At 45.4% G+C, this 12416-nt stretch overlaps 1 protein-coding gene across 3 annotated transcripts in view; it reads right to left on the bottom strand.

The window, feature by feature from the left end:
- NRG2 (neuregulin 2) overlaps positions 1-12416 on the bottom strand; it is a 173101-nt gene that overhangs the window by 18698 nt on the left and 141987 nt on the right. For 2 of the 3 annotated variants that reach the window (XM_075766569.1, XM_075766570.1), the window contains one exon: positions 6483-6541. In XM_075766569.1, coding sequence (XP_075622684.1) covers positions 6483-6541 — 59 coding nt within the window. Of the gene's footprint in view, positions 1-6482; positions 6542-6793; positions 6871-12416 lie in introns of all 3 variants that reach the window. The other variant, XM_075766571.1, reaches the window with a different exon arrangement.

Raw genomic sequence — 12416 nt, 5'->3', positions numbered from 1 at the left:
CTCAGCCTGGTGACTTCAGAGTGAATGGGACCATCCCTCAGAAAAGTAAGAAGCCTCTCACATGATAAACCTACACTGCTCTGCTTCCATGACGGTTTAGTCGGCAGCATTGGAACCAGTTTGTGTGCCACTGTGGGAACATGTGATTCTGCTTCCATCCTGATACAGACACGGCAGGTAGAAACAGTTTGTGCTTTTCTGGCTGGAAAGGCTCTATGAAAGCAATTTCCTTGGAAAGAATGACTGATGGGAAGACCCAGATGACCAGATGACCTACAGGAAATGTGTAGGGCAGGAATTACGCTACCGAGATCATTACAGAGATCACACCCAGTGATGGTGCAGTGGATGCTCAAGAACTGGTGGTTCTCCTCTCGGAAATACCCGTGCTCCTCATCTGTTGTTGGAAGGAATCTGTAATGCCTATGCAAGGAAAATGTCCCGCCACACAGCAAATCAATCAGGAGCCAGACCCATCACACTAAACTTTTGATGGCTACAGTTAGGGAGCCCTGGGACACATATCAACCTGAGAACTCAGGATACGCATTCATATCGGCATCCACTGCAAGCAGAACATAGTATCTGCGACTGCAAGACTCTGATTTCTCAGCTCAAGTTCCTCTCTTCCATGTTTCCAGATGACTACAGTGAGTACCATGCAACAAGAGTAGCCGTCTTTCTCCCCTTCAAAAAAGGGATTTGATGCCTGAATAACAGATTCTTAGGGGATCCCAATGTTGAAAAGAAAACCTGCTCTCTCAATGGATAGCAGAAAATGCTGCTCTGTGCTTCCAAAGCAGACCAGTAGGAAGAGTCCAATTATGAATTAAAATTCAATTTGTAAAGAAACCAAGAATGAAATATGGGGTAAAAATGGAGAATATGCTAGATTACATTGTATATGAATGTCAGCTCTCTTCCAGGAGGTAAACAGGCAGGCTAGAGACTTCAACTTGAATTAGGTCACAAAGTAAAAAATGAAAATGTTTCACTAAACCAGAAGATTAATGGTATGACATTTGTCCTCCAGATCAGTGACAATTATTTTGGGACATGAATAAATAGCAAAGTTAAGATGAAATTTCAGATTCCACGGACAAGAGACAAGCAAAACCATAAAACTTCATCCATAATTTCTAAATTGTTCCATAAATCGCAAATGGAAAGAATCCAATGTGTAGACTTAGGCAAGGTATAAATGTTGCTGCTCACGATGTTTAAATTCCAGCATCTCGGCCCCACCAGGAGTGAAACAGCTGCAACATGTTTTAGAGAACCTTTACAGCCAGCCAGACCAAAACCTGGCAATTTATTAGTATATTTCCAGCAGGGTTTTACAAAGACCTGAAATGCTTCTTCTAGAAGAGAGAAGATAGAGCAAGATCTTGATCTGATGTAGAACAGGCAGCTATGAAATACAGATGCCAGCACAGATTAAAAAAAAAAAAAAAAAAAGAAAGTTTCTTAAAAGGAAGGATGATTTTGGACATGCTTCTGTCTTCTGGAAAGAGCTGAAAGACAGAGTTGTGCCTGTGAAGCAGGACTCAGGAGACAGCTGTCAATTGGGTGAGTCTTCAGTACCCACTGGAAGCTATCCTATTAGAAAGACTTCCTGACTCTTTTGCTGAACTTTACACCAACATGTGCCAGCAGGGATGAAGATCTGACTGCAAAGGCAAAATGGTCCCTGGGCACCAGTGCTATGGATTCATTCAGGCTGTGGATCAACAGTTTGATGTGTTAAACTTCTGTTCTCAGTAGTGCATGGACAGACAGACAGATAGACACACCTGTGATCTGTGACTCTGCAGGTGCCAAGGCTCCGGGACAGACATCCGACAGCTAAATCTATGAGTTTGTACAGCACCCTCAGCACCTCTGGAGGATGAGACATCTCATCCTGATGGCAGCACTGGAGTTCAATTAGCCAAATGCTCATCCTTGGGTCCCAAACCCTCTGCAGTGACTATGAAGGGAACCTGGGGTATGAATTTGGACTCAAAACCTCTAACACAGATGTCTAAAAGCCCACTGAAAAAATAATGAGGGTCTGGCTACACTATTGCTGCAAAGAGGGGGGCAAGGAGAACAGGGCTCAGAAGATGAGTTCATGACGTGAACTCAGACTGCCAGCATGGCTGGCTACTCCTTGCCTGCACATTGCATTCCCCGTGGCCAGGGTCAGGGAGGATTCCTGCTTTAGGTCACATTTTGGAGTTAGGATCTCCCAGGCCTCTGGATTCATCAGAGTTACATCGTAACTGCAAGAGCTAACTCCTGAAACTAGCAGACGATATGACTTTACAATCATATGCACAATGCAGTATATGTATTAATTATTATCTGCAACTATAATCGTATGAAAGAAATATGAAGACCTTGACGTGAAAAACATTTCACTAAGATGATTTAATGACTCCTCACCCATGGAAATATTCCTCTGTATTCTCACCTACCAGGGCATTCCTGTGTTTTATATAGTAATTGCAGGCAATCACTGTCCCCTCTGTTCACTGCCATTAATTCTCCTTCAGTCTACGTTAATACTGCTTTAGACATTTCTTTAATGTCCCTCAGTTATATTGTACAGCCTCTATAAGGCTTTCCTCTTACAGGTTAGTTAAAGCCTAGACAACATGATCTTCTAACCTTGATCCATCAGCCAATTCCTTATGCGTGGATGGAGGAGCATGCAGACACCAACTGAGATCGGTGAAATTTCATACAGACAAAAGGGATCTAGCCAGGCTAAAATCAGTACATCTTAAGTCAGGACATCTTTTTCTTCTCAGATATATACCTTTCAATTATTTTAATCTCAGTGAACCTGCAGTTGTTTGCTCTGACATCTCTCCTTCCTTCCTTCTTCTGGTAGGTTTTCTGTTTTGATGAATGTGGGACAGCCATTCTGTCCTAAACCTGACCTATGATAAACAGGATAAAGCTTTTACGTTTCCCTGTGAGACTTTCCCACACTTACTGGATGTGGGATTATTACGCATCAATGTCTCAAAGGCCCTCATCTGTGTTGCTGCCACTTAGCAGGTTATTGTCTGTCTGCTGACTGATGGTAGCCAACTGTCTGCACACACCTAGCCACTGCTGCGCAAGATAAACGTGCTGCCTTAGATCTCCTTGTGGTAGGAGCTGTGCTAGAAAACAGACCATCAGGATGCTTAAACTAATGCAGGCTTAGTGTAAAGGCAAGCTTAGAGAGCTGACACAGTCACGTACCACAGCTCTTCTCAGAAGTGGCACCTTGCTAGGCCAGAGCAATGTTGTCTGTTTGCACTATGCATCCATTTTCTCAGATAAGTAGCTGTTTTAGCATGCTGCTTTTTTTTTTTTTCCTCTCGAGTATCTCAGCACATTTCCCATTACATTTGCATTACAATGCAAGCAAAATAAAATGTAAACTCCTTATAAGCAGAGAGGAACCAACCGCTGAGATACTTGCTTGAATTCTGCTGTTGCAAATTCCTACCAAAAGCAAGTGCTATTCATCCAAACAAGGGCTGAGCTGGGACAGACTGGGAGGTCTCCAAGCCTATCCAATAATACAATTCCTAGTGAGTTCCTCTGTACCAATCTGTTAGAAAATAGCAACAGTGCAAGCACGACATAGGGAAAACCTCCATCTTCAACGTTTCCTCTTCATTTTCAAGCAGTAAGGTATACACCCTGAACGTCTGTCAGTAGGCACTTAGTCATATGGTTGTAACAGCAACATAGAGAAACATCACATGCAAGAAAACCTAAATACATCTGATTTTCATCTTCATGATTGCAGTGGTCTAGCAGGTATTTTTGACAATCAGAGAAAAACAAACCTCCAGAGCTACTGGTCAAATAGACAAAGATAGCCTGAACTCCTAGAGAACATGGGGAGTTTTACCTGAGCAAAATCTGAGTAAGGGTTTAAACCGGTGATAGGAAGCTGCTCCCAGAAGGAAGATACACAATACCCAGCATGAGGCTGGGATGCTGCACCATCTACATCTCTGGCCCAAATTCAGCAAAGTATCTGCCATATCTTTTCAGAACAGCATCTTAAATTTAGTTTGCTCTGCAGAGACTCTCGCTCAGCCCTGGGATATATCTACTAAGTAATATTTAATATTTATGTTAAAGAATTGGAAGGCTACGATCTAGGCCTGAAAACCTAGGATACCTCAAATGCATTTGAAACAACACCAGCGTAGGTGTCGTTATTTACTATTTAAGTATCTGTCAAGTGCTGGCAATATTTTCAAAACATTAATCAGGACAGAGGTATTTTATTTCCAGTGGAAATTCCTGAACCTCATTTAATCTGTTTCCACTTTTGACCTGTCAGAACTCTTATGGGATGAAGCACTGAGTGAACTCTAGAGCAACAGCAACTTCTACTATGACCTAATTATTGATTAAAGTAGAAAGTAAGCATTTGCATAGTCCAGATTCAAGTGAAATGCCTTTCCTATTCAGAAGAACAGCAAGTGCAGTGCATGCTTTTCTGCAGTGTTGCTGCTACATATATTACCCAACTGTGACCTGAAAGTGAAAACAGCTATAAACACCTATGAATCATCTTCTTAGATGATTTTTATCCAAGTTCAGACAGGTAACCTGGATTCTTAAGCTGTTTTTACCTTACTATCCTGTGGTTAAAGCAGAACTGAGTTAAGAAAATGTACATGTTGTTTTTAAAGTTGGCATTGTTCCTCTAACGTATGAATAAATTTAAACAAATCTCATACCCATAACAAGCTGGATTCTGCAGGCTGGGGAAAAAACACATGCTGTTTACTCTTGCCATTAATGTTCTGAAAAGGCATTTTCCAGACATAAAATTCATTTTCATCCCTGTTTTGGTGTTGCAGCATGGTAGCAATAATGCTTAAGCCTGTTGGACACCACCGCATGAAACATGCTACAAATCAGCTTCATGGGGTAAGCACCTCACTGCTGTCTGCAGTCAGGGTCCCTGACACCATGAGCTTAAAAGCAGAAAGGAAACCCTTTCGCATCAGGTTAAAGATCAAAACAGAAGGGGTTGGTTGTTTTTTGTTTTGGTTTTTTTTGTCATTTTAAAAAGAGCTTGCTTGGATGTTTTAGTCTGAAAGAATAAATCAGTGGAGGTTTCAAATTTGGAAGGCAATTTGGAACAAAAAGCAATGTAAAAACATCAAGCTGTCCCAAGGGCCTCATAAAGCCATTTGCATCTTGTCTGTATACTCTGTAGAAGGGACCAGCTATTAGCACGTGCTAATGAGACTCCTGACATTGCCAATTCAGGATGAGGACTGCAGGATTTCTTACAGAGCAGTGGGAGAGGGGACACTGGCAAGCAAGGAGGCTTCATGGAGAGCCATTTCTCCTCTGGTTCCCACTAATTAAAGCCTCTTTTGTGGCTCTTTTTAAAAAGGCTCTTTAAAACCACCACTGGTGGTGTCCAAAGGGCCAGCATGGAGGCAGGATGGGTCACGCAGAGGGTCACCATGGCAGATTACCTGCGCTGTAACTGCATCTCCTTTCAGGTCAGTCCTTACCCAGACCAGGATCCCACTGATGCTGGGACACTGTCTGAATATGAACCTGGAAAAATTATCTGCCTTGAACAAAATGAGCTAATAATGTCTATAAGCGAGGCATCTCTGAAGATGGAACCCCTAGGAACTGAGAAGCACTAAGTGCAAGGGCTCTAGGGTATTTACACCCACTGAGGTTAAAGGATTGGTCACTGTAGTTAGACACAACCCCATATGCAAAGCTGTCCATCCTCCTAGAAGAGACAGGAACATCTCTGTGTCCGGGAGGGATATAGTCAGAGATGCCCAGTCAGCAGACTTAGCCCACATCCTGCATGGCACAGAGGCATGGGAAACCCGGAGACAGGCGCAGCCACCAGCGTGACCTCTGGGGCTCCAGGCATGCACGTGTGCCCTGTCCAGCCCTCTGGGCGTGCTCCAGGGTCTGACTCCAACCACCTCACCTGAACAGCAACTGACGCTTGGTTTAGCTTCTGGAAAGCAACCTCACCTGAGGGGAAATGTCATTACAGCCCTCGCTGTGATTTCCTCAATTGGTACAGAGAGACTCACACACCCCCTCACGAGAGCCTTGGGGAAATGTACATTTCTTGCACTGCGCAACATATAGTCCATCTTGAGACAGTAATGCTAGCAGATTCAGCTTATCACACAGACTGTTCTCACACAGCACACCACATAACCTTGTGCCTTATTTGCATTTTGCATGAAAAGAGCAAGCAATATTAAGTTCAATCAGAAATGAAAGCAGAACCCATTCTAACAAATGGGGAGATAATAAAAGCCCCGATTCTCCTCTTGGACACAATCACAGCTCCTCTTACGGCCAAGCAGAGCTGCGAGCGCACAAGACAGGAAGAGGGCTCTTGGAGAACAGAAGAACCTGCTTTAAGGACACGACACAGAGCTACAATAACCAGGGAGAGAGAGAAGTAGAAAGAGACATACTGGAGAAGCTGACCATTGCGAAATGCTGACATCGGTCTCCTGTGAATTCGATCGGACACCTACCGGAAGAAAGAAAACCAGAAAGAGAGAAACAAGATAGCAAAATGACACCCAAACAGACTGAACTGAGGCCCCTTCCGATCCCTTCCACAACTCCTATCCGTCTGCTTTCAGCCTTCACCCTTACCTGCATCCCTAAGCCCTAGCCCAAAGCTGACACCAAGAGCCATCCCTGACTAGACCACTCTACATCCACCGCTGTGCCCGGGAGGTTTTAAGTAGTGTGCTGCATTTTTTGTCTTCAAACATACTTTGCTTAGGATCTGGCATGTACAATCGCAAAGGCAGTTTCTCCAAACATCTCTGTCCGAAGAATCCGTTTGGACATCTGGAGGGGAAAAGGGGAGAAATCACAGAACATGTCTGGCACCATTCTTGAGGCTAAGGTCAGAAATAAAAAGTGCATTGTGATGAATGGAAAAAATAAAGGCTTTACGCACATATTTACTCTTCACTTTGCTTTAACCAGGCACCTGCAACATCAGCATTCCAGCTCTGTTTTTGGCCTGGGTCTTCAAGCAGCCAGCCAAACCCCTCCTTTCCTCCTCTGCCTGCCTCCTTCCTTCTCACCTGCTAGAAGCACCAGCTGGCAGGAAGATTGAGATGGGCTGGATGCTACTTTCAGAGACTCTCCTTGGAGCTGCTATCTAGACAAGACTGGCAAGAGGCACCACAGAGCGGTGAGCAGCTGCTCAGGCGACAGTGAGCATTGTGTACAGCAAGTATCCTCCCGTTATTACCCCAGAAGTACCCATAGGATGTTCCAGGGAAAAGGGTTACGTTGCGGTTAGAGAGAAAGCATGTGCAGAGTCTCTGTGTTAACAGAGAGAAAGGGACAGAGAAGAAAGCTGAACTGAACAGGTCTCAAGTGCTGCCCACCTGCGAGGCTCTCTCAGGCTATCCTGACCAATGTTACATGATGGACTGGGATGTGCCAGCTTACAGGGCACCAGTTATACATCAGCATGATGCTGCAGTGGCAGGGATGGTGCCCTGCACACGAGGGCCACCAGGCATGTGGACCAGCTCACGAGTAAGCTCCCTGGAGCAGCTCCAAGGCTGAGCCAGGTTTGGGGAGCACAGGGACTTGGGCAAGGGTGCAGCGGGAGCTGCTGAACCACACATGGGTGCAGCAGCACCCACACACTCTGCGTTGTGACCCACAAATGTGGGTAAACCTGGAAAGCGATGGGAGCTCAGCTGTGGGTGCTCAAACACTTCTCCCCCAGGCACTTATCTCTCTCCCTCACTTCACATCTTTTCTTCTGGCCTCCTTGGATAGTCCCTCATAGTTATCCCTACCTTTCTTGAAGTCCCAGCTCTTACCTGCCTGTCCCACAACTCCCTCCCTCCCCTTCAACTGACCTCTCCCTCCTCTGACTTTAAGAGGGTTTTATCATAACTAGCATCTTAACGTCTGTTTTCCAACTTCCCAGGGTAAGTGGGGCTGCAGGCTCTGAGCCTCGTGCACGTCAGACCTTCCTTGCTTTCAGCTGCCACCCACCAGATCGCACTGCCCCTCAGTGTTTGGCAGGTCCCAGCGGGTCAGCAAGGAAGGGACTGCAAGACACCTTGGCAAAAAGGAAGTGGACCAGAGGCCCGAGCCTGAGGTCGATGCCTTAGCTCCCTGCTGATCCACTGTGAAGGACAGCAAGCAGCTGGAGCAGCCTTGGCACGGTGTTGGACGATTGGTCTCAACCTGCGCATATGGTGCGTTGGAGTGGGGCAGGTCCAGGTCCCACTGTCAGCCTAAATGGGCAGTGCAGATCTGACCCTTTCGTGCCTCCCAAAGGTATGCTAATGCCTGCTCCCTGTCTGCGGACACAGCGAAGGGGGTGAGGAAGGGATGGCTTTGATGTTTAATACAACCAGAGCTTTGTGGTTTCAAAGCTTGTTGGCAGATTAGGTCCGTACTGTTGCTCAAGGGCTCTGGCAGCATTCATTGTTATTGACAGATTTATGTTTAGATGGCACGTTACAGATATGCAACTCCAGTGGCAATAAAAAATAGTCAAGAAGAGAGATGAATTCCAGCTTCTCTCTGCTTGCTTAAGGAAACAGTTTTTTTCAGCAACTATTTAGTTCCCTTGGGGAGAAGAGGTAAAAATTAGAGAAGTCTTCCCTATTCATTATGACCAGAAAACCTTGATTTTTAGTAGTTCTCCCTCATCATGGACATACACTGGGCCAACAAGTGGGAATCATGACATGTGAAGGAGTGCTAGGGGCTCTCAGCAGTCGCACCAGCTGTACAGACCAAGGGTACCCCAGCCCATTGGTTAGGCCTGTAAGGGTACAGACTTCTCCAAGCTGGAGGGCTCTTCTCCAAATGGGAGACGTGAGATTCAGCTGAGGTCTGGGGAAGGACTTGAGGAGGCATCGGGTGGCTGGGCACAAGGCAGGACAAGGTGTAAAGATCTCCCAGCTGTGGGTCAGGGGTGGTGCCATTCCCCCCAGTGCATAGACATCTAATCCCTGCCTGGAGACCTGCATGTTGGTCTCTTCTCCCAAGTAACAAGTGATAGGATGAGAGGAAATGTTCTCAAGTTGCACCAGGGGAGGTTTAGATTGGGTATTAGGAAAAATTTCTTCACTGAAAGGATTGTCAAGCACTGGAACAGGCTGCCCAGGGAAGTGGTGCAGTGACCATCCCTGGAAGTATTTAAAAGACACATAGATGTGGTGCTTAGAGACATGGTTCAGTGATGGACTTGGCAGTGCTAGGTTAATGGTTGGACTTGATGATCTTAAAGGTCTTTTCCAACCAAACAATTCTATGATTCTATGATTAACACTCCCAGGGGGGGAAGGCTGAGGCATTTGCTGACACACAGATACACCATTGCCACAGGATCCTAAAGGAGGCCATCCTCCTGTGGGAGAACCTGCTGGTACTCCAGAGGTAGCCTGAGCCTGAACGCTGGATGCCTACAGGGGACCTGCAGATACACCTCTGAATCCAGCATGATCCAAGGATAAGATATAGCCAATAAAAAGCTGCACGATCTCTCCATCCCATCTACTGTCCTTCTCCACCTCAACACCTGCACAGCTCCAAACCTGTCCATCTTTCCCCTAAAGAATGCATTTTGCAGTTCTCCAAGGCAGAGTGCATCATGAGGTGACATTTCGCCTGTTGTCCCTCTCACAGAAGAAAGCTTTGGAAGGCCCTGCATGACTGGCATGGCTTTGGCACTTGATTTCTTGCTGGTTTTCACTGCAGCTTTGGTAGGTCTGCACTCAGCAAAAAAGCTGGTGCACTCTCACTGCCCATGACCAAACCTGTTCTCTGTGCTGCACAGCATCTGTGTTTTTGGACCCATGCTAACGCCTCCATGGGAGAGTGTGCTGGGTTATTTGTGCACCCCAAACTGCTCGGGAACAACTTAAGGGCATGGCTTTGCATGAGGCTTCACTGAACTCCCTAGTCATACACTTAAGCTTCTCAGTATCCAAGTCAATTTTGAAACTGGAAATTTGACTCCCTGGTCAGGCAAATATCTTTGAAAAATTCACCCTTTTTTCTCATTCTTGGACGTCCATCTTGGAGTGCAGGAAAGGGAGACATACCAGTAACGTCGTTTCAATACCAAGGAGCCCAGCTCCCAAGGAAAGCCCAGCCCAAGGGGTTACCATCAGACACAAAGCCCGTTGATGTGATGAAGGCCCTTCCCTGTGATGAAGCAGAGGAAGCTGGCGCTGGGAAGTGGAGTGAAGAAGACACCCTGTTGGCAATCAAAGAGCACAGCCTGAGGCAGCTGGGTGATGCAGACACACAAAGACAGCCCTGGGGAGCACAACTTTGGAGAAATCTTAAAGAGATTGCACTGGGGTTTGGAAAAAAGCATCCGAAATAGAAGGCATCTTCCTGATCCTTTTAGAAGTTTATTCATCACCATTGATAGAGTCATGAACTGATTCACAGAATCTTCAAGGGTGTCCAGTTTAGCTTGCAACATGCTGCCCATTTGCCTGGGATCTGAGACTTCATGTATGTTGTGAGCACACCAAAGGGCTTCAAGGGTGCTGCTGAATGAAGAAAATGTCCTACCCACATCAAAAAGGGGTGCTTTGTCCAAAAGGAGCTAAAATTGTCTCAGGTGCACACCAGCAAGAGGTCAACCAAGGCTGGAACTTCAGTGTGACTGAAGCTGCATGCCATTAAGGAAAGACTGAAAATTGCATGAAAACTGGTGGAAGGAAATAAAAACCCAGAGAAAGAAATTGATGAGAAGTGAAAAAGCAAAACAGAAAAGTGTCAAAGAAGCTTTGATGCCATGACAGCTACCATACAGACCATCTTCAGATCTCTACGGTCAGCCTAGCGTGGGTGGGGAGAAGAGCTTTCTAGATAGGAAGCAGTAGATAACTGTCTTCTCTGTGTCTAGGACAGCTTGGGCTTTTCATCTTTAGTTACTAGTGAATCAGCACTGGGAAAAGTGACAGAAAAGAAGCCTTCATGAACATGAACACCTTCTGTCACCTCCTAAGCTCGCACGCAAGCTGTCAAGACACATGTGCTGCTCTGGTGTCCCTGGGTCCCGATTTCTCAGAAGCAAGACTGTTGGCAGCAACAGTGACCAGGAGACCTTTGAAAGCATGCTCATGGCTCCTTTTTTTTTTTTTAGCTGTCTCTCTCATATTTCTAGGCTGGTGAAGATGATTTGTTATTTATTACTATGGTGGCTCCAGATGTGACTTCTAGGCAAGAAATTTCCAGTGTGCATGGTACATGAGTCTCCCAGTCTGGACAGCAATGGAAAGCACTCCTTCTGTGCAGAATCTGCTGCCTGTGACAAGGGCTTATGGGCAGCTCTTCTTCAGTGGCCAAGCACACGGCCTGAGGGACATACCTTGAGAGTTAAGGCTCACTAAGGTTGAGAGCCATGAGATGGTCTTTGGACATGGTACATTTGACACTAGTCAAGAGGGTTTGGCTGGCTATCCCAGCAAAATGGAGTCCCTCCTCCTTTTGAAAGCTCTTGCATGGACTACACAGATAGTAAACTATTCCTACAAACATTACCTTTGGACTTCCTAGTCCACTCAGTGGTGTCACAGAGGCCCAACATGTCTCTCCTCAAAGGCCAAGGGAGGCAGACAAAGCTATGTCTGTAGGAACAGTCTTGGGGAAGCACAAGGCTGCACCAACCTTTTGCAGACAGCACCTTGTCCCCTCTCTAGCCTGTGTGGAGAACCCCCAAGACTGCCCTTGCTTAGCTCCGTCCCTCTGTGCTTAACCAGGTGCATGAAAATTAAAAAAAAAAAAAAAAACCAACCCAATTTTCCACTTGCCACATCTGAAAATTTGCTATTTGCAAATGCCATCAATAAAACTGGGCAGGGATTTTCTATCCAGATTCTGTTGTTGCTGGAAAATGTCCAGTTCCTTCAATTTTGACCAATTCCTTGAGACTTTTTTTTACCCCATTTCAAAAACATCCATAAAGTTTTACTCTTGGGTTCAGGATGAATTGCAGTTAAATATTCACATAGTAAAAAAAAATGCAGTAAGATGATCAGCCAAATAAAGCATTTCAAACAGTACAAACCAAAATGGTTTGAATGATCCATTTCTGTGTTGTTTGCAGAGCACTTATTTATGAAGATTGAGAAACTTTGACCTTTTGTCTTGAATTAGGGCAGATCAATAACTATTGTTAATTATTATTTGCTACTATTAATTAGTGTCATCATTATCATAATGTTGCTGCTGGAAGCAAAACTTTTTCTGCCCAGTTGATCTAAATCTTGCAAGGGATGGCACATTTCCTTTGCTCCCCCAGATCTTAGTTAAAGTATGCCAAGTTCAGTAGCTCTCATAATGCAATCCATGTTACAGAGGAACATGAATGAGCAGGTGCTTCAAAATAA

The sequence above is a fragment of the Balearica regulorum genome, chromosome 14 (assembly GCF_011004875.1).
Source record: "Balearica regulorum gibbericeps isolate bBalReg1 chromosome 14, bBalReg1.pri, whole genome shotgun sequence".
In the NCBI taxonomy this organism is placed as follows: domain Eukaryota; kingdom Metazoa; phylum Chordata; class Aves; order Gruiformes; family Gruidae; genus Balearica; species Balearica regulorum.
The sequence above is the reverse complement of the archived record's forward strand: the minus strand, read 5'-3'. Positions and strand labels throughout refer to the sequence as shown.